The sequence below is a fragment of the Tachyglossus aculeatus genome, chromosome 16 (genome assembly GCF_015852505.1).
Source record: "Tachyglossus aculeatus isolate mTacAcu1 chromosome 16, mTacAcu1.pri, whole genome shotgun sequence".
NCBI classification, from domain to species: domain Eukaryota; kingdom Metazoa; phylum Chordata; class Mammalia; order Monotremata; family Tachyglossidae; genus Tachyglossus; species Tachyglossus aculeatus.
Genome location: NC_052081.1, coordinates 24,403,695 through 24,427,233, shown reverse-complemented (window position 1 = coordinate 24,427,233; position 23,539 = coordinate 24,403,695). Strand labels below are relative to the sequence as shown.

At 44.7% G+C, this 23,539-nt stretch overlaps 1 protein-coding gene across 2 annotated transcripts in view; it reads left to right on the top strand.

Annotated features, from left to right (window-relative positions):
• Positions 1-22,662, top strand: part of WDR11 (WD repeat domain 11) — a 141,408-nt gene extending 118,746 nt beyond the window's left edge. Inside the window, exons 20-29 of one of the 2 annotated variants that reach the window (XM_038757737.1) lie at positions 7,338-7,446; positions 9,916-9,978; positions 13,036-13,101; positions 13,987-14,167; positions 14,854-14,949; positions 15,753-15,918; positions 16,405-16,502; positions 17,103-17,248; positions 19,004-19,083; positions 21,226-22,662. In XM_038757737.1, coding sequence (XP_038613665.1) covers positions 7,338-7,446; positions 9,916-9,978; positions 13,036-13,101; positions 13,987-14,167; positions 14,854-14,949; positions 15,753-15,918; positions 16,405-16,502; positions 17,103-17,248; positions 19,004-19,083; positions 21,226-21,389 — 1,169 coding nt within the window. In that variant the 3' untranslated portion in view covers positions 21,390-22,662. Of the gene's footprint in view, positions 1-7,337; positions 7,447-9,915; positions 9,979-13,035; positions 13,102-13,986; positions 14,168-14,853; positions 14,950-15,749; positions 15,919-16,404; positions 16,503-17,102; positions 17,249-19,003; positions 19,084-21,225 lie in introns of both variants that reach the window. The other variant, XM_038757736.1, reaches the window with a different exon arrangement.
• The last annotated feature ends 877 nt before the right edge of the window (positions 22,663-23,539 follow it).

The window sequence follows — 23,539 nt, the reverse complement described above, 5'->3', positions numbered from 1 at the left end:
CCAGCACTTAGAACAGTGCTTTGCACATAGTAAGCGCTTAATAAATGCCACCATTATTATTATTATTATTATTACCTCCTTCCCTTCCCCGCAGAACCTGTATATATGTTTGTACGTATTTGTTACTCTATTTATTTTACTTGTACATATCTATTCTATTTATTTTATCTTGTTAATACGTTTGGTTTTGTTCTCTGTCTCCCCCTTCTAGACTGTGAGCCCACTGTTGGGTAGGGAGCATCTCTAGATGTTGCCAACTTGGACTTCCCAGGCGCTTAGTACAGTGCTCTGCACACAGTAAGCGCTCAAATACGATTGATTGAGTGAAATGTGGACTGGAATGGGGAGAGACAGGAGGTTAGCGAGGAGGCCGAGGGTAAGTGCTTGGATCAGCGTCGCAGCAGGGCCGGAGGATCCGAGGAACTCACTGGAGCTGGAAAGATCCAGCTGTAATTAGCTCCCAAAGATGTGGGATCTCTCATTCCGGCTTCGCAGAGCCAAATACGGCTTTGTGTTTCATAGTTTGATCTTGTTTTATGCCCTGTTGTCACCTCGAGGTCCCCAGCAGCCCACATTCAAAATTACTTAGATAAATCCCTACCACCGCCCTGTAATTTAAAGCTGCAGCCCCCTTGAAAGGCCTGAGAATAATTGTGTTCCACCAGCTAGCCCTGCTTTGCTTTGCATTATAAACTTGTTCAAATCTAATTACCCTTTCTGATTTCACTGCAATACCGGAACCGCTTTTTCTAACTTAATCAAAATACTTTGTATCACTTTAATCATGATGTAAAATAGGAAAACCTCTGTGCCTTGTAGTCTGGACACTCACATCCACATGGAGAAGCAGCGTGGCGCAGTGGAAAGAGCCCGGGCTTTGGAGTCAGAGGTCATGGGTTCAAATCGCAGCTCCGCCAACTGTCAGCTGTGTGACTTTGGGCAAGTCACTTCACTTCTCTGGGCCTCAGTTACCTCATCTGTAAAATGGGGATTAAGACTGTGAACCCCGCCGTGGGACAACCTCATCACCTTGTAACCTCCCCAGTGCTTAGAACAGTGCTTTGCACATAGTAAGCACTTAATAAATGCCATCATTATTATTATTATTATTGGAACTACACTACGGAGGGACTTCAAACAGGGCTAGCTAACGGAGCCCTGAATCAACCGTATTTATTGAGCGCTTACTGCGTGCAGAGCACTGTACTAAGCACTTGACTAAGCTTGACTTGACTAAGCGCTGAATGATTCCCGTACCTTTCTGGGGGGCTGCAACTTTAAGTTACAGGGGAGTGGTAGTGATTTATCTAAGTAATTCTGAGGTGCTCAAACTGGAAAACATTCCCGCAGGAATGCGGGCTGCTGGGGATCTCGAGGTGACAATAAGGTCAGATGGTTTGGATGCGGGGGGAAAGTTTGTTCTGTTCCAGGCAGTAATAAGTCCTAAATAAATAAGCAATAATAATAATAATAATGGCATTTGTTAAGCTCTTACTATGTGCAAAGCACTGTTCTAAGCGCTGGGGAGGTTACAAGGTGATCAGGTTGTCCCACGGGGGGCTCACGGTCTTCATCCCCATTTTCCAGATGAGGCAGCTGAGGCCCAGAGAGGTGAAGTGGCTTGCCCAAAGTCACCCAGCTGACAAGTGGCGGAGCCGGGATTTGAACCCATGACCTCTGACTCCAAAGCCCGGGCTCCTTCCACTGAGCCACGCTGCTTCCCGATACCTCATCAGTGAGCACTTGGAGGGGGCTTGGATGTTTGGCCGAAGAATTCCTGGTGCCGTAGCAGGATAGACATAATAATAATAATAATAATAATAATAATAATAATAATGGTATTCGTTCAGTGCTTACAGCGTGCCAGGCACTGTACTAAGCGCTGGGGTGGATACAAGCAAATTGGGTTGGACACCATCCCTGCCCCGTGTGGAGCTCACAGACTCCATCCCCATGTTACAGTTGCGGTAACCGAGGCCCGGAGAAGTTAAGTGACTTGTCCAAGGTCACCCGGCAGAACGGGGGAACAGAACCCATGACCCCAGGCCCGGGTTCTTCCCGCTCCGCCATGCTGTATCCCCAAACTGTCACATGCCTGCCAGTTTCACGGGACAATCAGTCCCTCACTCTACACCGTTGACTCTCTCAGGGAGCGAATCCGCTCACATGGCTTGGCTGTCACCTCCGCACGGATGCCTCCAAAGTCTACCTCGGCAGCCCCGCGCTTTCTCTTGCTCCCAGGACATCGCCACGTGAATATCCTGCCAGCGCGTTGAAGTCAACGTGGCTAAAACGAAAATTTTCTTCCCTCCCAAGCCCCTTCTTCCTCCCGATATTTCCATCAACACCATGGGCCTCTCCGATCCAGTAGTTCCCAACGTTGATGTCATTTTTGACTCTTCTGGCTTTTTAATCTCACAATCAATCAATCAATCGTATTTATTGAGTGCTTGGGAAGTACAAATTGGCAACATATCATCATCATCATCATCATCAATCGTATTTATTGAGCGCTTACTATGTGCAGAGCACTGTACTAAGCGCCTGGGAAGTACAAATTGGCAACATACACAGTCCCTACCCAACAGTGGGCTCAGAGTCTAAAAGGGGGAGACAGAGAACAGAACCAAACATACTAACAAAATAAAATGAATAGATATGTACAAATAAAATAAATAAATAGAGTAAAAAAATATGTACATACATATATACAGGTGCTGTGGGGAAGGGAAGGAGGTAAGATGGGGGGATGGAGAGAGGGACGAGGGGGAGAGGAAGGAAGGGGCTCAGTCTGGGAAGGCCTCCTGGAGGAGGTAATTTTTAATCTCACAGCCTGTTGCAAAATCCTGCTGGTTTTCCTCCGTTGCATTTTCCCGGGTCCTCCCTTTCCTCTAAATCTTTAAGCTTCCAATCTAATTCAAGCTCATATTATCTCCTAATTAGACTTCAACCTGCTCATCCTCCCTTAGACTTTTCCCGTCGTACTCTCTTCTACACGCTGCTGCCCTGAATATCTTTATAAAACTCTCTGCCCTCCTCCTTCAAAATTTCCAGTGGCTACAGTTTTCCCCTCTCACCTTCAAATCTCTCTCAGTTCTCCTATCTCTGATCCATTGGACACATCTCCTCCTTTATCAAGAATTACCTCCCGGTCCAAATTGACCAGACTGTATCTCTCCCCATCTTGAAAGCCTTCCAGAAATCACATCATCTCCAGGCGTTTCTCAATAAATTTCTACCGTCTTGGTTGGTAGACAGGCCGATAGATGTGTGTGGTTCTATACTCCGTTCATTTTTTAAAATATGTCCTACTTTTTCTATTATCAGTTATTACTCTATTTTACTTGTACATATCTATCCTATTTATTTTATTTTGTTAGTATGTTTGGTTTTGTTCTCTGTCTCCCCCTTTTAGACTGTGAGCCCACTGTTGGGTAGGGACTGTCTCTATATGTTGCCAACTTGTACTTCCCAAGTGCTTAGTACAGTGCTCTGCACACAGTAAGCGCTCAATAAATACAATTGCTTGATTGATTGATCTCTTTTCCTCCTGTTCCCTCTATATATTCCCATAGCTCACCCCCTATGGAGGCCTTCCCAGACTGAGCCCCCCTTTCCTCCGCTCCTCCTCCTCCTCCCCATCCCTCCTACTCCCTCCCTCTGCTCTACCCCCTTTCCCGCCCCACAGCACTTGAGTATATTAGTACATATTTATTATTCTATTATTTTATTACTGATGTACATATATCTATAATTCAGTTTATAATTCGATGCTATTGATGCCTGTCCACTTGTTTTGTTTTGCTGTCTGTCTCCCCCTTCTAGACTGTGAGCCCGATGTTGGGTAGGGCTTGTCTCTAGCTGTTGTTAAATTGTACTTTCCAAGCGCTTAGCACAGTGCTCTGCACATAGGAAGCGCTCAATAAATACTATTGAATGAATAAAAGTATACAAAGTGATGTCTGCCGTCCTCTCCCCTTGATTGGGTGCTTGGGTCACCCTAGGATTGTAAATTCTTCTCCTGCAATGACTGCATTTTTAAGATATTATACTTTCCCAAGCTCCTACTATACGTTCTATGCACAGTAGGCATTAATCATTATTATTGAACAAATGAATGAACTATCACCACTTCTGGTTTCTTGATAATCAGTCTCCGCTACGCAGAAAGGAAAATGTCCTTGTGTTGATTTTTTTTGTGCGCGTGGGTCATTATCCCTCCCATTTTTCTCTCTCCTCACTGGACTGTCAACAATATTTTGCTTCTGAGAAATCTCATTTTCTTTTCTAAGAAGCATTTCTTTTCTAGAACTTTTATTCAGCTTTACAGACGTTTGGGATACCTCGATCTAAAAAAAAAATGTGTGATGATGTTGATTTCTAGGATGTTGGTGCAGATAGCCACAGCCTGTTGTGGGGTATGGACCGTCTCTGTGTCACCAACTTGTTCCTCCCAAGCGCTTAGTACAGTGCTCTGCACACAGTAAGCGCTCAATAAATATGATTGGATGAATGAATGAATAATGGAAAATATGGAGCCAGTTCTTCATTCTTAATAATAATAATAATAGTATTTGTTAAGCGCTTACTATGTGCCAAGCACTGTTCTAAGCACCGGGAGAGCCCACGTGGGGCTCAGTCTTAATCCCCATTTTACAGATGAGGCAACAGAGGCACAGAGAAGTTAAGTGACTTGCCCAGGGTCACACAGCAGCCGAGTGGCGGAGCCGGGATTAGAACCCCCGACCTCTGACGACCAAGCCCGGGCTCTTTCCACGGAGCCACGCTGCTTCTTCCGTAGAGTATCAGCATGTTGGTTGCAACACTCTTGGTGACTCAACAATCATATAATTTGACTGCTGTGCCTTTCCCAGTCAGGCAAGGGGCTACACAAAGTATGGAGAAGCAGCATGGCTCAGTGGAAAAGAGCCCGGGCTTTGCAGTCAGGGGCCATGGGTTCAAATCCCGGCTCCGCCACCTGTCAGCTGTGTGACTTTGGGCAAGTCACTTCACTTCTCTGGGCCTCAGTTCCCTCATCTGGAAAATGGGGATGAAGACTGTGAGCCCCACGTGGGACAACCTCGTGACCTTGTATCCCCCCAGCGCTTAGAACAGTGCTTGGCACATAGTAAGTGCTTAATAAATGCCATAATTATTATTATTATTATTATATTATTAGGTCTATAAGAACCTAGTAATTAAAATAAAAATATCCTTCCATATGTCAGTGCTAGGAACTGCCCTATTTACTGCTGGAGTCTGCTGCCCTCTTATTTTTCACCGAAAATGGCTACGCTTTTTCGAACTGCCAGTCCTTTTCTCTTTCTTCTCTCATACCTATCCAAGAGTAAAATTTTATATATGCCGACATCCCATATTAATCCTTTGGTGGCAACACTCTTGGTGACTCAACAATCGTATAATTGGACCGCTCTGCCTTTCCCAATCAGGCAAGGGGCTACACAAAGTTTGTATGTGTGTACAACTGTTTATAAGTGCACATCTTTTTGTTGGGGGGTAAGGGGAGGACCCGTCTTTGGCCACACACAGGGTTAAAAGTCTCAGCAACAACAATACTCTTCAATAGCGGAGTTTGCTTTTGCGTGCGCTCGCTATCCCTCTCTTTCTCTCTCTCTGTCTCATCTTTTTGCCTCCCTTCTCCGTTCCCTTCCATACCATATTTATTTTATTTTGTTCGTATGTTTGGTTTTGTCTCCCCCTTTTAGACTGTGAGCCCACTGTTGGGTAGGGACTGTCTCTATATGTTGCCAATTTGTACTTCCTAAGCGCTTAGTACAGTGCTCTGCACCCAGTAAGCGCTCAATAAATACGATTGATGATGATGATGATACCAACTCCACTGGGATGTTAACACATCATCAGGGGTGAAAGATGCACACTGCTGAGTGTAGCTGGGATATTTGGTCATTCATTCAATCGTATTTATTGAGCACTAAGTGCAGTATAACAACAAGCAGGCACATTCCTGCCCGCAGTGAGCTCATAGTCTAGAGGGGCAGATAGACTTTAATACAAATAAATAAATAGATAAATTACAGCTATGTATGTGCTGAGGGGTTGGGAGGGAGGATGAACGAAGGAGCAAGTAAGAGGCACAGAAGGGAGTGGAAGAAGAGAGGAGGGCTTAGTCAGGGAAGACTTCTTGGAGGAGATGTGCCTTCAGTATGGTTTCAAAGTGGGGGAGATTAATTATCTGTCTAATATGAGGAGGGAGGGCATTCCAGGCCAGAGGTAGGATGTGAGCGAGAGGTTGGCGGCGTGGTAGAGGAGATGGAGGTATAGTGAAAAGTTAGCATTGAAGGAACGAAGTGTGTGGGCTGGGGTGCCGTATTCTACTTTCCAAGCGCTTAGTACAGTGCTCTGCACACAGTAAGCGCTCAATAAATACAATTGAATGAATGAATGAATAGTAGGAGAGTAGTGAGGTGAGGTAGGAGGGGGCAGGGTGATTAAGTGCTTCAAAGCCAAGCAATATCTATTACTCAAGGGCTGAATGCTTTTCACGTATATGAAAAATAACCGGGCTTGTTCTCTCACCCCCAGAAAAGATAGTCCAAAGTTACGAGGAGGGAATGCACCTTCAGGAGTCCTTGTGTTCTCATCCTGATTACTAACTTTTTGCATTTCTGTGACTTGCCTTTTTTATGCCCTCGTATGTGATGGTGGGATTCATAGCCATTGAAACTACTTGTCTAACTCGGAAATAACGCTTCTAAGGACCTTTAAAAGCACGACTGCTAGAAAGCTGGCCTCAGTAGCATCCGAACCAGCGTAACGTTACTTTTCGAATGCTTTAAATGGTGCAAGACACGGGGGCGTTGTCTAAAATATTCGTAAATATGTCAACTCAAGGTGTCAGCGGTGTTGGTTGTGACAGATTTCTCGCAGGTGTAAAGAAGGCCCTTCAAGGGGAGAGGAAGGTACTTTTCACGATACAATAGTTGCACCCACGTTTTCATGATGGATCAGAAGGATGCCATCTTCATTATTGGAAAACAAAGAAACCAAAGTTTATGGATTGCAAAGTTTATGTCAGTATGATTCTTAGAAATATCTGCTTTCAACTACCTGCCAATGGGTGTTTTGCACAGCTGTCCATTTATCAACAGATTTAGACGGTGGCCTGGCCGCCATTTCGTTTTCGTTTCATTCATTCATTCATTCATTCAGTCATATTTATTGAGCGCTTACTGTGTGCAGAGCACCGTACTAAGCGCTTGGGAAGTCCAAGTTGGCAACAACTTGGAGACATATCCGAATAGACTGTGAGATTTACACTTGGGAGTTACGTTCTCTCTCGCTCTTTTGTCTTTCAGAGCCGGTGTGGTGTCCATATCTGCTGGTTCCCAAGGCCTCCTTTGCCTTAAAAGCGTTCCTGTTGCACCAGCCGTGGAATGGGAAATATTCTCTGGACATCGTAGATGCGTAAGTTTGTTCAGTCTGAACTTACTTCTCTTTGTTGGGTCTGCAAAGATCCTTTAGGTGTGTTGTTAAAATTTTAGGGAACAGAACCACTACTAGTCAACATAGCCAGGGTCAAAAAGAAATCAGAGTGAATCTCCTGAAAACCAGACCGTGGGCATATTGTGATTTAAGTAGCTGCGATTATATCACCGGATTTCAAACACCTGCCCACTGTTATGTACCCACCATTCAAAACCCGTTCTTGAGCCATCAAATACATATTTGGTAGTGAGGGATGGACCCGTGCGTCTTCAGGACCTCCCAAATCAGGCAGGCAAATAAAACATGCGGCAAAATGTATAGTTTTTAAATATTTTTGTAGATGATTTCACTTTAACCCGTAATCTCCTGAGGGGCGGGTTTACGCCTAGGGCAGCTGAAGAAAAATTTTCTTTCGCACCACGATGTCAGAAGGTGGGATTTTGTGTATCCCCTTATGCAGAGCCCATTGATTTCAAAGAGAACGCGACTCCCAGAATTTGTAAGATTGGGTCTTTCTCTGACTAGATGGATTTTTATGTTGGGAAAGACCAGTTTTTCAGCTTTTGTTTTCATAGATGTCCTATTCTCTACCTAAAATTTCCCCCACGGTCTTCAAGATTTCTCGACTCTGGCCAGCTAACACCCCAGCTATCAGCATTCATTCATTCATTCAGTCGTATTTATTAAGCACTTACTGTGTGCGAAGCACTGTACTAAGCGCTTGGGAAGAACAAGTTGCATCACTCTCATCCCTGAATTAAAACAGAATCTCACCAAACTGAGCTTTACACTTTGGGTCGGTCTGCAATCGAGAGTTTGCTAAAGTGTAAAACTCGGTTTGGTGAGATTCTGTTTTAATTCGGGGACGAGAGCGATGCAGCTTTTTTTTCTGGCCCTGTGGGATTCCAGGAAGGAAGGATTCACCTTCCCGTGTTAATTGTTGGCGGGAGAAGTGCCATCGGGAAAAAAAAAAACCCAAGAAGGCTTGCTTTTTCCAGCTTGGATGGCTTCTTTTTGCCAGAGCTGGAATGATTGGTCTGGGCTGCTGGTCACAGATGTAATCCATCTGGAGAAGGAGGGAGGTTTTCTGGTGGGAAAGAGAGTTTTGACTTTATGAGGCCTGATTTGGTTGGTTTTAAAGTAATTTTTCCTTGGGACCTTAAATAACGCAACCTGGAGGCAATGTACTGTATTGTAATATACTCCGAGCTTCTTGAAGGCAGGGATCGTGTCTTCCTACCCTATTAAGCTGAGGACTTAGGTCAAATTATTGCTATTATTATATTATATTATATTATTTAATATATTATTATATAATAATAATGTTATTATTATGTATTTCATTATATTATTGTTATTACTATTATTATTATTATTATAGTATTTGTTGAGCGCTTACTGTGTGCCAAGCACTTTTCTAAGCGCTGGGGTAGATTCAGGGTAATCAGGTTGTCCGGCGGGAGGGCTCTCCTTTTTAATCCCCATTTAACAGATGAGGTAACTGAGGCCCAGAGCAGTTAAGCGACTTGCCCAAGGTCACACAGCAGACAAGGGGCGGGAGACGGGATTAGAACCCACGACCTCTGACTCCCAAGCCCGGGCTGTTTCCACTAAGCCACGCTTCTTCCCTGATGAGTGATGTAGTTGGTTTTGTGTGATGGAATCACACCGTATCATCCCATCTTCCCAGGAAAGGCGCCAGGAGAGAGCCGAAGTTCCAGTTGAAATCTGGTTATATGTATAACCAGAATATATATCCCAAGCGCTTAGTACAGTGCTCCGCACACAGTAAGTGCTTAATAAATGCGACTGAATGAATGAATGAATGCTGATAGCTGGGGTGTTAGAGTCGAGAAATCTTGAAGACCGTGGGGGAAATTTTAGGTAGAGAATGGGACATCTACGAAAACAAGAGCTGAGAAACTGGTCTTTCCCAACATAAAAATCCATCTAGTCAGAGAAAGACTCAATCTTACAAATTCTGGGATATATATATAACCACATATATATATATATATATATATATATATATATATATATATGTATATATTCAGAGAATTCAGATGGGTTTTCATCAAGAGATTAAGAGAATCTGAGGTTATTTTCATATCAATGGATTACAGTCAGTGAATCCATAGTATTTATTGAGCACTTACCATGTGCAGAGTACTGTACCGGGTGGTTGGAAAATACAATAGACACAATCCCCACCCACGAAGAGTTTATAGGCTGGACGGAGAGACAGACATAGATTGCAGAAAGGAGAAAGGGCAGACTGTAAGGACATTGTACGGAAATGCTGTGGGCCTCAGGGTGGGGTGACTATCAAATTATTAAGGAGTGCAGATCCAAATTCATAAGCGATGAAGAAGGGAAAAGAGTACTCTAACAATTAAAGGAGTGTGTGTTAAAGCTAAAGTGTATTAACTCAAACTGTTTTCTACACAGTGCCTATCCAGAGAATGAAGATACAACACACATGCTTCAAGAGCAGTTAAATTCATTGTCCAAGTAAGTATTCTTTATAAACATTGAAGAAATTAATGTGAGAAAGCAATTATGCAAAGTACCGAGTCTCTCTCGGTCAACTTCAGTGTGGAAAATCGCATGTGCCGGAATGTGTCCTTTATCTATATTTAGTTCGGTGACAGCTTTTCCTTTTGGAAGCCATAGCCGTTTAGTTTCTGTATTGATGTAAAGGAATTGTCGTCAGTTGAGGGTTTTGAAGATTCAGCACTAAGTATCTTCAATATAGACCGTAAGCTCATTTTGGGCAGGGAACATATCCACTAATTCTGTTGTTTTGTGCTCTCCCAAGTGCATAGTACAGTGCTCTGCACATAGTAAGTGCTCACTAAATTCAGTCGATTGATTACAGTGAAAGTTGTGTAATCTGAAATGCTGGGAAAATGGGGTATGCTGGAGTGGCCAAAATTCTGATTAATTAATAACTGTGGTATTAATGGAGCGCCTACCATGTGCTGCGTACTGTAGTTAGCCGTAGGATGACTATAAGGTAATCAGGTTGGACAGAGTCCGTGCACACTGTGGGGCTCGCAGTCTGGGAGAGAATAGGTATGAAGTCTCCATTTTACAACCGAGGAAACTGAGGCCTAGAGAAGTTAAACTGACTTTTCCACTAGGCCGCATGACTTTCCCACATCTGTCTGGCTAAACCACTTCCATGAACTCGGATAAAGTCCATTAACTCGGAGTTTTATGAACTCGGCTAAAGTCGCTTCACTTCTCTGGGCCTCAGTGACCTCATCAGTAAAATGGGGATTGAGCCTGTGAGCCCCATGTGGGACAGGGACCCGATTTGCTTTTATTCACCCCAGCGCTTAGTACAGTGCATGGCATATAGTCAACGCTTATCGAATACCACTGTTATTATTATTGTATTGTATTTGTGCAGGAGATATGTCTTGGGAATCACAGATCATCATCATCAGTTGTATTTATTGAGCGCTTACTGTGTGCAGAGCACTGTACCAAGCGCTTGGGAAGTACAAGTTGGCAACATACAGAGACAGTCCCTACCCAGCAGTGGGCTCACAGTCTAAAAGGGGGAGACAGAGAACAAAACCAAACATACTAACAAAATAAAATAAATAGAATAGATATGTACAAGTAAAATAAATAGAATAATAAATACGTACAAACATATATACATATATGCAGGTGCTGTGGGGAAGGGAAGGAGGTGAGATGGGGGGGATGGAGAGGGGGACGAGGGGGAGAGGAAGGAAAGGGCTCAGTCTGGGAAGGCCTCCTGGAGGAGGTGAGCTCTCAGTAGGGCCTTGATGTTCCTCTTGCCTTCAGTAAATGACTGGATTATTGTGTGATCTCAGTCCCATTAGTTCTTGGGTATGTCTGTTTTTCTCCTTGTTCACTCATTCATTGTCGTATTGAGCGCTTACTATGTGCAGAGCACTGTACTAAGCGCTTGGGAAGTACAAATCGGTAGCGTAGAGAGACGCTCCCTACCCAATAACGGGCTCACAGTCTAGAATGATGACATTAATATGCTTGAGTGCATATTTCAAGTTGAAAATGGAACTTACGCCCATAAACTACATCTGTCTCGTTAAGCCAGTTCCAGGAGAAGGCTTTATTTGGGTCACAGATATCAGATCAGCAAGACACTTAATCGCTTTCTTCGTGTTTCCCCTTCTCTAGTTTCGTAAACGTTGTAGATGTCTTTGCAATTGAAAGGTACAGGACTTGAAACATAGCAAATTATATAATGATGAGGGTGATAATCATAACTGAAGTATTTGTCAAGCGTGTAGTGCGCGCCAAGCATTGTACAAAGCGCTGGGGTAGATACAAGATCATCGGGTTCCACGTGAGGTTCACAGTCAAAGTTCGAGGCGCAACAGGTACGGAATCCCCATTCTGCAGATGAGGAAACTGAGGCACGGAGAAGTTAAGTGACTCACCCAAGATCACACAGCGGGCAAGTAGCGCAGGCAGGATTAGAACTCAAGTTTCCTGACTCTTCGGCCTGTGCTCTTTCCACTAGGCCACTCTGCTTCTCTGTGATCACTAATAGGGTCAGAGCTCAACCTTACTCAGTTCTTTAATAGTTTAGCTTTCCAAACCTTCGTTACTTTCTTGTGGTTATTACTAACCAGAAATTGTTTCTGTCTTTATGACATAATGACATGAAAAAGATGGAAAGACTCTCTTTTCAGGCACTTGCGTTTTTCTTACCTTGAAAATATATTACAAAAACACGTAACGTGAGTTAAAGATCTTTCCTCCCCAATATGCCAAGGGATTTCAGACAGAAACTCTGCCCTTCAAAAATCCTAAATTGACTGCAGCCAAGTACATCCATGATAAATGTCAAAATAAGGAGTTGAATCAAGTTTTTAAATTAGGAGCACTCTGAAGGAGCACCTGTGTATTTTTCCCTCCGCACCCAGTAAACACCTAATAAATGGCATTATTATTACATTATTATTACTGCTATTTATTAAAGTACTATAACATTCAAGTTTAGACTCACACGCTTTTTAACTGTGACTTTTGCAGATAGCAAATGGTAGATCATCAGTATATCTTGTGGTGATCTAAAATGTCCTATCACTCAAAGAGCAATTTATATGCCTAATGTGAACTCTTAAATCACGTGAATTGAGGAAGTCACATTTATAGGTACTTGCAAATATGCCGTGGCACAGTTTTCCTCATGTGCACAGTTTCACTCAATTTGTCCGGGGCACCCGCCTGCCAACTCTGTTGTATTGTACTCTCTCAAGTGCTTAGTACAGTGCTCTGCATCCAGTAAGTGCACAAAAAATACCACTGATGAACTGGGCGATATTATTTATACGTGCTTTATTCTGCATCACTGTAAAACCCATACCTGCATCTCTGTAATTTATTTCTATGAACGTTTGCCTCCCCATCTCTAGACCGTAAGCTCATTGTGGGCAGAGAATGTGTGTTGTACTCTCCCAAGTGCTTAGTACAGTGCTACGTGCACAGTAAGCGCTCAATAAATGTGACGGTGAATGAATAAAACTCCTGCCTTAGGCTGATCTGTCTTTTTTTCTACAGTGACATCAAAAGACTTTTACTCGATCCGGAATTTACCATCTTACAGCGGTGCCTCCTCGTCGCAAGGTAAACCAAAGTCAGCTCCCTTTTTCCTTGATGGTGCTATTTCAGCACAGCTGTTAGAATCCAAATCGATAAAAACCTGTTTTCGAAGACTCCAAGTGGGTGGTCTCCTGTAGGAGCCTTCATTGTTGGGCCTTACCCCCTTCTTTTAATAGAAAAGATACAGAAAAAGATAGTGTAGTGATAGTATCAGAACCGGCTTTGGTCCAGTCACTAGAAAGAAATAAATCCGGTTTCACTTTCAGTATTGTAGGCTGATAGAAGGTAGTGATCATGTGAACTGTTGCCCTCTCCCAAGAACTTGATTTGCTTGTATCCACCCCAGCGCTTAGTACAGTGCCTGGCTCATAGCGCTTAACAAATGCCGCCAGTATTATTATTATTATTTTAGCAAAGTGCTTCAGAAACATAGACGTGGAATAAATGCAGATGATGAGGAGGATATCTCCCCACACAGGTCAGTGACAAGAGAAATCAGCTAGTAGTTCAGTCAATCCAGAGCTAAAATTTTTCCAACTGAGAGGACCAAATCCGTGGGTTCTTTTGCAGAAGAAAAATCAATTTTTGGCTCAAGCCCGTAAGGAGAAGACTTCACAGTTAACCTCACCCTGAGTAGGGATCGTGCCATTCCGCTCAGATCCGTGTCCCAGAGGACGTCCCTCCAAGCCCTCCCTGGGAATGCCGATATGCGCATCCTTTTGGCGGAACAAACGGCGGTCCATCTTGCCCACCCTGGGATCCCTTGAGCCTTGGTGACCTCAAGGCAGCCCGTGGAGTCAAGGGATGTTAGCTGCGGGACAAGAGGGGGGATTCAGGGTCAGCAGTTCCCTGAGAAAGTTGGCGAATATCATCGTTCGTCTCCTCTCGACTTTGCCTTTGACCTCTCAGGCTGTTTGGAGATGAGTCGGAACTGCATTTCTGGACCGTCGCCGCCCACTATTTGCACAGCTTATCCCAGGAAAGACCGCCGAGCACGAAAGCTACAGATGATGTCGTTACACCTCAGGAGAAATTGGCCGACCCTCTAGATATATGTTACGACATTCTGTGTGAAAATTCTTACTTCCAGGTAAGTTTGCCTCTAAAAGACTCCAGAAATGTGATCTTAAATACCTAGGTCGTGAGTTGCTAGATCTGGGAAACTGTCAAGCAAGCAGTTTCTTGAAGAACCAGAAAACTTCATCCCTGTGGATTGCCTTCCTGTATTACGAGCAGCCCTGTCGGTGAGGAATGCTATATGTTCTCCCACAGGCGCACGTAAAATGGCATAGGTCTGTGTTCATAGAGACATAAATCCCACGCGTACTCCCACACGCACACATAAGTGGTACAGGAATGTGCGCACAAGAGATGTAAATTCCTCAGGAGTAGTTACAGATGGAGGCTCTAGTTTGGGTTCTCGAAATCCTGATTTAAGGAATTGCCAGGTGATGTTTTTTAGCTTCAGCTATGTACATTTCTGCTTTAAGAATGTGTGCAGTCGATAATGACGATTGCCGTGTTTATGAACGTTAGATTATAAACTGCTTGAGGGCAGGGGGCCGACATTGCGCCCCATGGTAGAGCTCTGTATGCAGTAGCAGTATCGCGTGACTAGTAACGATGAGATCACCCTGATGAATGTCATAAATTAAGGCAGTTTATAATGAAAGATTTTTAACACGTACCTCACCGCCCTCAGCCACGATTCCATCTACAGTTGCCTTACCGACGCGGCGGTCTCATTTCTACGATTCTTTTTCTTTTCGGCCGTAGAAATTTCAGTTGGAAAGGGTAAATTTGCAAGAGGGGAAGAGGTCAACCTATGACCATACGCGGAAATGTGCCGACCAGCTCCTCCTCTTGGGCCAGGTAATGGGTGGGTGTTCTGCCGTCGCTTGTCGTCTCCGTTCACTTTGGGGGAGAAATGGGGTTTGTGTGTGGCGGGCTTTTGAGGCTCACACATTCGAAGCACAAAGGAAATTTACCAACTCATCACCCTGTGAAAAAGCAGGAACCAAAGTTTCAGTGGTGATATTCAGACATTCGTAGCTCATGCGTAATGCAGTAATCACTCCATCTTTAGGGGTGAAAGAAAAGATTTTGAGGGGTTTGGGGTGGGGTGGCATAGACTTCAATACTGAGATTTTCTGAGTTTTGAATAATCAAACGCACTTGCTGGAAAAATATAGCGGGGACCTTGGGAATCAAACTGTGATTCTAGGGGCCAGAGTCAGGCTGTGTACAGTATTTTTAGAGTGGTGGGGAAAAGCCGACTTTTCCTAGGGTGGGGGTGGTAATCAGACAGTGTTCCTGAAGCGGGATTGTGAATGGAGGGGGGCGAGAGTGGAAGCAGCATGGTGTAATGGTTAGAGCCTGAGTCTGGGATTCAGAAAGTCATGGGTTCTAGTGCTGGCTCCCCTGCTTGTCTGCTGTGTGACCTTGGACAAGTCACTCCGCTTCTCTGAGCCTCAGTTACCCCATCGGTCAAACGGGGATTGAGACCCATGTGGGAGAGGGACTGTGTCCAACCTGATTGCTTGGGTCCACCCCGGTGCTTAGCACAGTGAAGCGCTTAACGAATACCATAACTATCATTATTATTTCATTGGTGTGAACAGTAAAATAATAATAAAAAGTGTCTTCACTTCAGTAACATCATTCTTTCTTAGCAGACTGACAGAGCGGTGCAGCTGCTGCTGGAGACGAGTCCTGAGAACCAGCATTATTACTGCGACTCCCTGAAGGCCTGCTTAGTCACGACAGTCACCTCCTCTGGTCCTTCCCAGAGCACCATTAAGCTGGTAGCCACCAATATGATAGCCAATGGCAAATTGGCAGGTAAATATCGCGTACGGGTGTGCTTTTGCGGAGGAAGATGTATCGATGGTTTGATGAAGGAAAGCCTCTGACGGCAGCTCCCTCTTTGCCCAAGATAGACTCTCTCTGAAGCTCTTGTAGTCTCTCGTTACGAAAAAAATCCCAATAACGTAAATTTACACCGTCAATATAGTTGGGCCCTTATTTGAAAGTGGAGAACCGGTCACGATCCATTTTGAATTCCAGCCCTAAGTCTTTATAATCTCTAGATGGCAGGCAGACTCCTGCTGATTGTGCAGTCTTGTAGAACCCATAAGCCGGTGTTAGTCGTGTTCCTCTTCAGCCGGTTAGCGAAAATACTTCCCTAATGATGGATGAAGTACTTGGGACATGGCAAAGTTACACTCGAATTTTTCCCCTAAATCTTCGGTTCATCCAGAGGGAGCGAATCAAATGTTTTCATTTTCCTGGGAGTTTATCTTGGGTGGCTTTCATTTCATTTTTCAGAGGGAGTTCAGTTGCTCTGCCTGATAGATAAAGCTGCCGATGCCTGTCGGTACTTGCAGACGTACGGCGAATGGAATCGTGCCGCGTGGCTTGCCAAGGTAGGTCGTTCAGCCTCGAATTACCGCTCCATACAGAAGCAGAATTTTCACCTGAACGGCGCGGGTGGATGGACGTGTACGGTTCTGCGTTTCTTGGCCCTTGGGGCTGGCTAGGGATGCCCTCAGGATGTTATGGGTTTTTTTTCTTATTTTGCTAACTCCTTCCCTCCAACTCTCGGTGCGTTCTTTCAAAGCCACGCTCGTAATTTCAGCCATTAACTCGCGAACCACCTCACGGAGTACAGTGGCCTAGAGGAAAGAGCAGGGGACCGGGAGTCGGAGGACCTGGGTTGAAATCCACACGGCCTGGCTGTGGGACCCTGGGCGAGTCACTTGACTGCTCTGTGCCTCGGCTTCCTCACCTTGAAAATGGGGATTCAGTACCTGTTCTCCCTCCCCTTGGGTCCCACGTCGGGCAGGGACCGTTACCGACTTGATTGTGTTGTATCTGCCCCATCACGTAGTACGTAATAAAGTGCTTAATAAATACCGTTATCGTGACTGTTGTTGGGGGGAAAAAAATTGAGTTGCGTTTTTAAAATCGGGTGTGGCTAAATGTCTTGATTCTGGAAAGTCTGGTGTTGCGGGTCTTCTCCTCAGGTACGTTTGAATTCAGAGGAATGTGCGGACGTTTTGAAACGATGGGTTGATCACCTCTGCTCTCCACAAGTCAACCAGAAGTCAAAGGCCATCCTTGTCCTGCTGTCCCTGGGCTGTTTCTTGAGAGTGGCGGAGATGCTCCACAGGTAAACGGTTGAGACGCTTCAACGGGCCGCAGATACGGCTTTCGGCAGTCTCCGTTCTATTTCCCTGCTAAAAATCTAGGGTTTTCCGTTGTGTTGGATCAGCGCCGACCCCCATTACCCCGAAGTTGAGGGGACTCCAGCCAGCCAGGCAATCAATCAATCAATCAGTCGTATTTATTGAGCGCTTACTGTGTGCAGAGCACTGTACTACGCGCTTGGGAAGTACAAGTTGGCAACATATAGAGATGGTCCCTACCCAACAGTGGGCTCACAGTCTAGAAGGGACTCAGCCTAAGCCAGGCGGGGCGAAATGGGAGAGGCAGGGCTGCAGCTGCCGGCCCTCCTCTTCCTCCCTCACTTCCTCCTCCTCCTCCTCAGTGGTATTTATTGAGGATTTACTAGATGTCTAGCACTGCACTAAGCGTCTTTGTGAGTACAGTTCAGCAGTGTTGGTAGACATGTTTTTATCCATTGATTAGACGTAATTTATTGATTCGTATTTAATGTCCGTCTCCCCCCTAGACTGTAAGCTCGGTGTGGTCCCGGAGCGTGTCTGTTTATTGTTCTGTTGTACTCTCCCGAGCGCTTAGTACGGTGCTGTGCACACAGTAAGCACTCAATAAATAGGATTGAATGAATGAATGCGTTCCCTGCCCACAAGGAACGTACGGTCTAAAGGGGCCATCCAAGAGCCAGGGGTCTGGGGGTGGGGTCGATCAGCCCAGCCTCTCTCCAGGCCAAAATCCCGGGGGGAAAGGGATCCATCCCTACCAGCCGTACCAACCCGGAACACTCATCCCGGATTCCTTTCGTATACCAGACCTGAATTCCAAGCCGGTTCTGGCTTACGTCCGCTACCGGTGAATGAGGAGGGGGGGAAAGTCCAAAATAGTGCACGGCCTAATTGGCAAGAATGCCGAAGGACCCGGAAGGTAGACCCTTAAAGATATTAATTGCCTCCAAGCTGGATGACCCGACCTCCAGGACATTAAAGAATCAATTTAAATCACGTCAGCGTTGGCGAAGGGCTGTGGAGGTGTCTGAAGCTGGAGGAGAGCCAGTGATGTACTGTAGTTTCAAACGGAAGAAAGGATAACCTTGGCATTTTCAGGTCTCCATTCCGCTAGATACTGGAAATCCTAGATAAACTGCCGAAGACCCTGGAGAAGATTGATCCCTTCGATGCGGATTTGTAATTAGTAAATCCCATAGGATCATTCTATTTTGGAGGGATGGGCTTAGAGCCACCACCTTGGCTTTAACAAGACTTGATTCCCTCCTCCCCGGGCGCATAAATAAAAGTATGCTTCAGGCCACAAATAATTAGCTGGCCGGGAGAGTCGTGCCCAGAAAGGGGATTAGGGGGAAGGAGGGGAATGGTAAATTAGACAAGATTTTAGAATGGCCCATTTCCTGATGTGTGTGAACCAGAGACCTCCACATCAGTTGGTTGAAGCAGAAGAGAAATATCCCGTGTTCTCTTGCCTGTGAAGCCCTGAAGACAGAAGGCCATTTTAAGTATTAATTGGGTCATCTGGGTGCAGGAGATTAGCGCTCCCGGCTTACTTAGCAATAGCATAAATATTTTGATTTGAAAAAACAGCAACAGTAGTGACTCACTTAGAGTCGAACGTGGAATCACAGGATTAATTCATGTTAGCCTCCGTACCCACAGGTGTGATGATGCTATCCAAATGGCCTAAAGTCAAGATGCGCGTCCTCATGCCAAGATTCCTTTATTTTTCTTTTTGACAGCATGAGGTATTTTGATAGAGCCGCTTTATTTGTCGAAGCCTGCCTGAAGTATGGGACAATTGAGGAAAACGAAGACACGAATATCCTTTTTCCAAACCAGGAGGGCGGGCGCGTATCCGAACGTACGGTCTAAGCAGAATAGAGATGATTGTCTTGGGTTCTGTCCTCGAGAGGAGGAACTGTATTGTTTTCAAGAAATGCACACCCCATAGCTACCTGACTTGCTCTGTCTGGTTAAGGGTGGGAGGGTGCTAAGGTAAGAAGCGTCAAGGGCGTCAGGAGAGGATACAGGCGCGAATACTAGACGGGGGGATGAAGCGTTGAGATTCGGGAAGAGAAAGGTGAAAACCGAAGGACCGAGGATTCCAGGGTCACACTCTCCAAGAGGGTGGCGGTATTGTTTATCATGCTCCAGGTTCTAGAAAACGATAAAAAACAACAGGTTAAGAATGTAAGACAAGGAAAATATTAAATAGTTGAAACAAGAGAACGAAAAGAAAAACGACAAGGGCACTCCAGGCTGTCACGATTAATGGAATCGCATGGATTGCTCCAGAGAAATTCCTTCATATTCATTCATTCAATCAATCAATCAATTGTATTTATTGAGCGCTTACTATGTGCAGAGCACTGTACTAAGCGCTTGGGAAGTACAAATTGGCAACACATAGAGACAGTCCCTACCCAACAGTGGGCTCACAGTCTAAAAGGGGGAGACAGAGAACAGAACCAAACATACCAACAAAATAAAATAAATAGGATAGAAATGTACAAGTAAAATAAATAAATAAATAAATAGATAGAGTAATAAATATGTACAACCATATATACATATATACAGGTGCTGTGGGGAAGGGAAGGAGGTAAGATGGGGGGATGGAGAGGGGGGCGAGGGGGAGAGGAAGGAAGGGGCTCAGTCTGGGAAGGCCTCCTGGAGGAGGTGAGCTCTCAGCAGGGCCTTGAAGGGAGGAAGAGAGCTAGCTTGGCGGAGGGGCAGAGGGAGGGCATTCCAGGCCCGGGGGATTCATTAATTCATTCAATCGTATTTATTGAGCGCTTACTGTGTGCAGAGCACTGTACTAAGCGCTTGGGATGTACAAGTCGGCAACATATAGAGACGGTCCCAGCCCAACAGTGGGCTCACAGTCTAGAAGACAGAACAAAACAAACCATACGAACAGAATGAAATAAACAGAATAAATATGTACAAGTAAAATAAATAGAGTAATAAATATGTACAGCCCCAAGTTTGCACGTCATAAGAAATTGGAGAGAAGAAAATGGGGAAATAGTGTCAACAGAGGCTTTAGTTCTTCAATACCTGGTTTTTGGCAACTGCAGAGCTATTCATAGCCCAGGTTCCTCTCTAGTCCTAGAATTTCAACTTCTGCCACAAATATGGTCAGATTTTTAGGTCTCTAATCGGGTGTCGGGACTCACTCCGTCACCATCCACAGCAGCGTCTGCTGGGAGGTAGCATTGTGTTAAGGCGCAGCCGATAAACCAAAAAAGCACCGTCCCTGCCCTTGACGACCTGTGCGAACTGTTAGCGTTGCTTCTCTGAGCTGGTGAGATGATTGTGTTGCATTAGCTTGCTGAAGGTCATTGTCTCCTGCCTTTTGATGTTGAACATGGGTCTCAGGTGACACCGATGAAACTGCTTCAGGAGCTAAATGAGTATTCTAGAATAGGTTCAGGACTCCCAGGCACTTAGTAGATCGGACACCTCGATAGCCCGTCGTGGAAAAGCAGCCAGTAGGGTCTCCCCAGATCGGTAGATCATTTTCTGCCCACACTCTGTCTTAAGTCTTCCGCAGACCCCTTTCAATCAGTGGTATCTATTGAGTGCCTCCTCTGTACTAAGCTCTTGGGAGAGTACAGTATAACGGAGTTAGTAGGCAAGTGGCCTGCCCACTTACAGTCTAGACCGCAGCACTGGGCTGCGTACGTAGATTCGCGATCATTTTCACACGCACAGCTCACTCAACTGTAAAGTCCGTCTCAGAATCTCAACTCGATTTTTCCCTAGCTCGGGCCTGTTTTTTGCTTTTTGGGGCGGTTTATCCCTCTTTTGAATTGGACCCCCTATAAGAGATTTTTTCAAATGTGAAACAGCTGTTTTCAGCCATCCAAAGAAGCAGACATCACAACCGGGTAGGTTGTAGGGATTGGACGACGACGTCATTTACCATTCATGTGTCTTTTCCTTAATGTTTCTTTACATAAACTGATCCACGTTATCTATGCAGATTATGCCCGGAGTCTGAAGGTGTTGGGTTTTAAGCAGGGGGCTGCTCTTTTTGCCTTGAAAGCAGGAGCGGCTGGGAAAGAGTTATTGACTGAGCTGGAGAGGCCCAAGGAGGACAGTGGAATGACAGGGTGTTAATGGAGACCGTAAAAATCCCACATTCCCATCAGTGAGGGATCAAGGGATAAGTCGATCTGGCTGTTAGCAGGCCATATCTCACAGATTATTGAGTTTCCAATCATGTTTTGTTTTCATGCAGTTTCAAGTGCACACGTTGTCCCTTCTTTCTAGGTATACGTGGAGGACATGAGCATTTAACACTTTTCAGAAACACGTGCTTTACGGGGTACTTCTCTTGATATAGACCCTCAAGCTTTGGGAGCGGGGAAGGGGGTGGAGATTTATATCTTGCTTCGGGATACAGAAAAAAATCCCTGTTTCCAGTGCTTTTTTAAAAAAAAAATTTAAAAGACAAAGCATAGTTTCTGGCACCTGAGAGATTAAAGGGAGTGTGGGATTTTTGAAAGGCAAAGCGACATATGGAACGGGGATTTCACCTTGGTGCTCTGGATGTTTAGTATTCGTCTATAATGCTGTCAGTTCGCTACCGGGAGAAAATTGCCGGGGAATAAATACGGTCCACTGAGATGGTCTTTACTGCTTTGGTCCTGCAAACGCAGCAGCCTTGTGATTTTTTCTTCATCCTCACCTTGTAATTCTCTTGTTTCGAATGACATTTTCTGAGGCTCAGGTTTGTCAAAAGGCCAACTTTGTGTTGAAAGCTTAAATCCAGTTCATCACTTTGAACACCAGAAGCACTTTTGAAGTTGTCTTTTTTTCTTTTCCTATTTATGAAATGTTTTCTTGGGGCATCAAAATAATTTCGTTTAAAAAACCATCCCTTTAAAAATCATTTCTTTGTCATCTCTACATATCTGTTTTCTCTTTTGCACTGAATGCTGTATTTAACAGTTTAATCACCCAAATTAGACCGAATTAGACGCACGCCTTTGACACCAAGAGGTATATTTTAAAAGAAAATATCTGTTGTGCATTGATATGTTAATGGAATGCCCATCAAAACGGTTTGCAGAATTTCTTTTGACATTCCTCATTCGCTTTTGATTATTCTAACTCAATTCATTTCCCAATGCGCTGGTATTGCTACTTAGAAAAAGATGATTGTGGAGAAATGTAATATTCATAGAGTCATATTCCAGTTGCTTTAAATCAGCATCACTCTTCCATAAGAAAAAAAATGAAACTCGCAGTACCCAAATGTGTTTGGAATTACTGGTAACTCCGTTTCAAGTCGAACGGATGATCTTCCTAAATTACTTCACAGAATCACTTTCCTAAATGTATTTGAAGATGTAAATTCATTTATGATTAAAAATGTGACTGATCTGCAGAAAGCTGTGATGAATTTGGTTTCTTCCTGCTGCGTGCTCTACGGAATGAAATGCACATTATTCCCCAAACTGCCTTACAAACAATTATGCAGGCACGGTACCACTCGGTTACCTTCCCGGAAAATGTGATTGTACCATGAGTGGTTGCGTTTCCTTATTTCATCTCACTTTACTCCCTCCTCTGCAGCCCAAACTTGCACCCATGCCACCTCTCTCATGGATCTCCTTATCCTTAAAAAAAAAAAAAACACAAAACAATCGGTCGATGGCATTTATTGAGCACTTAGTGCGTGCAGAGCATGTACTAAGCACGTGGGAAAGTACAATATCATAGTATTATTGCTATCCCCACCTAATAGGAGCATCCAGTGGGGACAAAGACATAAAAGAAGATCATGGATGGGAAAAACAGGAGAGTATAAGGATATTTTCCTAAATGATGTGGGGCTGAGGTGAGTGTCAAAGTGTGTAAGGGACCTCATCTTACCGAGAGCTACTACCGTGAAGGTGTCTAATAATAATAGCAATAATAAATGTATTTGTTAAGTACCTACTATGTGCCAGGCACTGTTCTAAGTGTTGGGTTGGAGAAGCAGCGTGGCTCAGTGGAAAGAGCCCGGGCTTTGGAGTCAGAGGTCATGGGTTCAAATCCCGGCCCTGCCAATTGTCAGCTGTGTGACTTTGGGCAAGTCACTTCACTTCTCTGGGTTCCCTCATCTGTAAAATGGGGATGAAGACTGTTGTCAGGTGGGACAACCTGATCACCTTGTAACCCCCCCAGAGCTTAGAACAGTGCTTTGCACATAGTAAGTGCTTAATGCCATCATTATTATTACAAGGTGATCGGGTTGTCCCACGTGGGGCTCGCAGTCTTAA